At 33.3% G+C, this 2,427-nt stretch overlaps 1 protein-coding gene across 1 annotated transcript in view; it reads left to right on the forward strand.

The window, feature by feature from the left end:
* INTS2 (integrator complex subunit 2) overlaps nucleotides 1-2,427 on the forward strand; it is a 66,564-nt gene that overhangs the window by 59,554 nt on the left and 4,583 nt on the right. The window contains exon 19 of the mRNA XM_007947873.2: nucleotides 1,814-2,012. Within this exon, the coding sequence (XP_007946064.1) occupies nucleotides 1,814-2,012 (199 nt within the window). The remainder of the gene's footprint in view (nucleotides 1-1,813; nucleotides 2,013-2,427) is intronic.

The raw sequence follows: 2,427 nt of genomic DNA on the forward strand, positions 1-2,427 counted from the left end.
ATAGTATGTTATGCCAATTGAGCTTGATGTCCCCTGCAACTATGGTCCCAAGCCCGCAGGATCAACTACTCGGTCCCTCTGGGTAGCTGGCTGTGACCACATTTTCTGCTTTAATCTTAACCCTACCCTCTATTGTTGGACACTTTTTCCCTCCAATTTTTGCTTTTATCAGTAGTACTTTGCTGACAGTTTTGTTTACATTTCCCCATACTTCTGGATATTCCTTAGAACAGCCTGAAAACTGGAATTATTGAGAGGCAAAAGTAACATGCTCATTTAAAAATCTTTTGACTCATATTTTCATTCTGGCATCTAGAAAAGTTGAATTATTTCATAGCAGTTTTGATACTGTATTCCTTCCTACATTATTTAATGTAATATTTTGTAATTTGTAAGTGGAAAATGGATTCCTATTTTCATTTATGTTTTTATTGGGTTGAACATCTAATTTAATTCTTTCCTTTAATTTTTTCACCAAGGTATCATTCACATGGTTTTAAAAAATGTCAAACAATGTGAAAAGATATAAATATATAAAATGATATGTTTATAGGACTTACTTTGAACTAACCCAGTGATTGTGGTAGGAAGGTGGGTCGGGGTGTATATGAAACAAGACGGGCCACATCTAGATAACTGAAGCTGGGTTATGGATGCTTCAGGGTTCACTATACTACTCCCTCTTATATATGTATGAAAGTTTTCATAATGTGCATTAATTTAATGTTTAATTAAGTAAGCATTTCATAACACAGAAGATAGGACAACAAGAAAAGCTTGTATAGTGAAGTCTTGCCCTATTCACTATCTACTGTTCTTCCATTGTAAACCAAAGTTCCTCCTTGATCTCTTTTGACCAATCCCAGTTTCATCTCCAGAAGTAACTTTAGCTATCATCATGTTGTGTACGTAGCCTTACTTTTCTGTGTATTTATAAATAGTTTTTTGTTTTTTAGTGTAGTTTTTTTAAGAATATAAGGAGTAGTATAAGCATTATTTTATTATTTTTAAAACTTACTCTTCTCAACATGTTTTCCATTTTAACATGCATAATTCTACTTCAATTTTTCTTAAATGAATAAATCTTAAATACATAGTCTTCTATTTGTAGATTACCAGGCCTGCCCTCTCTAAACTCATTTACAATGTCTGGGTTGAAGTTTGGGATTTTGTTTATTTTTTTTTAAGCAAACACTCCAGATATTTCCTATCTTCAATTTTGAGAAACACTGCATGGTTTATTTATCCATTTACATATTGATGGACATTTAAGTTGTTTTCAGTGTTTCATAGTTACAAACAAAATTGTAGTGCCTATTTAATCTTAAGTGCTAGTTTTTTCCATGAAAGAGACGAGTAAGTGGAATTGATGGTGTTTTCTAAGAGCCTGGAATTTTAAATTGTAGTGATTGCTAATTTAATTTGTTTTCTTTCTTACTTGTATCTTGAAATATATCAAGTACCAGTTGCTGTTGCGTAGATTTGACTCATACCAACGTCACGTGTGTCAGAGTGAAACTGTGCTCCAGAGGGTTTTTGATGGCTGATTATTCCAAAGTAGATCACCAGGCCTTTCTTCTCAGATGCCGCCGGGTGGCATAGACCTACCTTTTGGTTAGCTGAGTGAGTTAGCCATTTGCACCTCTTGAAATACAGAGAATAAGAAATGTATTTTATACTTTTTGAGAATAAATATTTCAGTGGGGAAAGCTTTACTGTACTGCATTATAGTTCAAACTGGATTAGCTGTATTCTGGCTAATTTATAAATGTATATTCTTATGTATTTTTCTTTTCTTTTTTTCTGTGTTCAGATGCCCCCCACTGATGGATATTACTCTGCACATGTTGAACGGGTATCTTCTTGCTTCTAAAGCCTACCTTAGTGCTCATCTGAAGGAAACAGCAGAGCAAGAGAGGCCTTCCCAGAATAATACAGTAGGTTTAGTTGGACAAACAGATGCCCCAGAAGTTACCAGAGAAGAATTGAAAAATGCATTACTGGCTGCTCAGGTAATAAACTGAAATTCAGTCAAAAAGGGGAAGGGCTTTCCTGTTAATGAAATCAACTAAATCAATGACATGTTGTGTCCTCTTTGTACCAGGATGATGTATTATGCATTCTGTTTATTATAGAACCTATTGGAATGGTGTTACCTTTGCTTCTGAATACCAGCTGGATTGTTAGTAAAATCAGAAATAATTTTCATAACATGGTAACTACATAGAATTTTACTGAAGCATTAAGTAGTCATTTTTCAAAAGTGCAGGAGATGTAAAATGATAAAATATTCAGTAATGTTTTCTTAATGTGAAATATATTTTTTGTAATCTTTATTTTTTTTTTAATTTTATTGTGATTTGGGTGAAGATTTACAGAGCAAATTCACTTTCCATACAGCAATTCACATACTTTGTCTCATGACAT

This window comes from Orycteropus afer, unplaced genomic scaffold (assembly GCF_000298275.1).
Source record: "Orycteropus afer afer isolate SDZICR_OR568_19922 unplaced genomic scaffold, OryAfe1.0 scaffold00196, whole genome shotgun sequence".
Taxonomy (NCBI): domain Eukaryota; kingdom Metazoa; phylum Chordata; class Mammalia; order Tubulidentata; family Orycteropodidae; genus Orycteropus; species Orycteropus afer.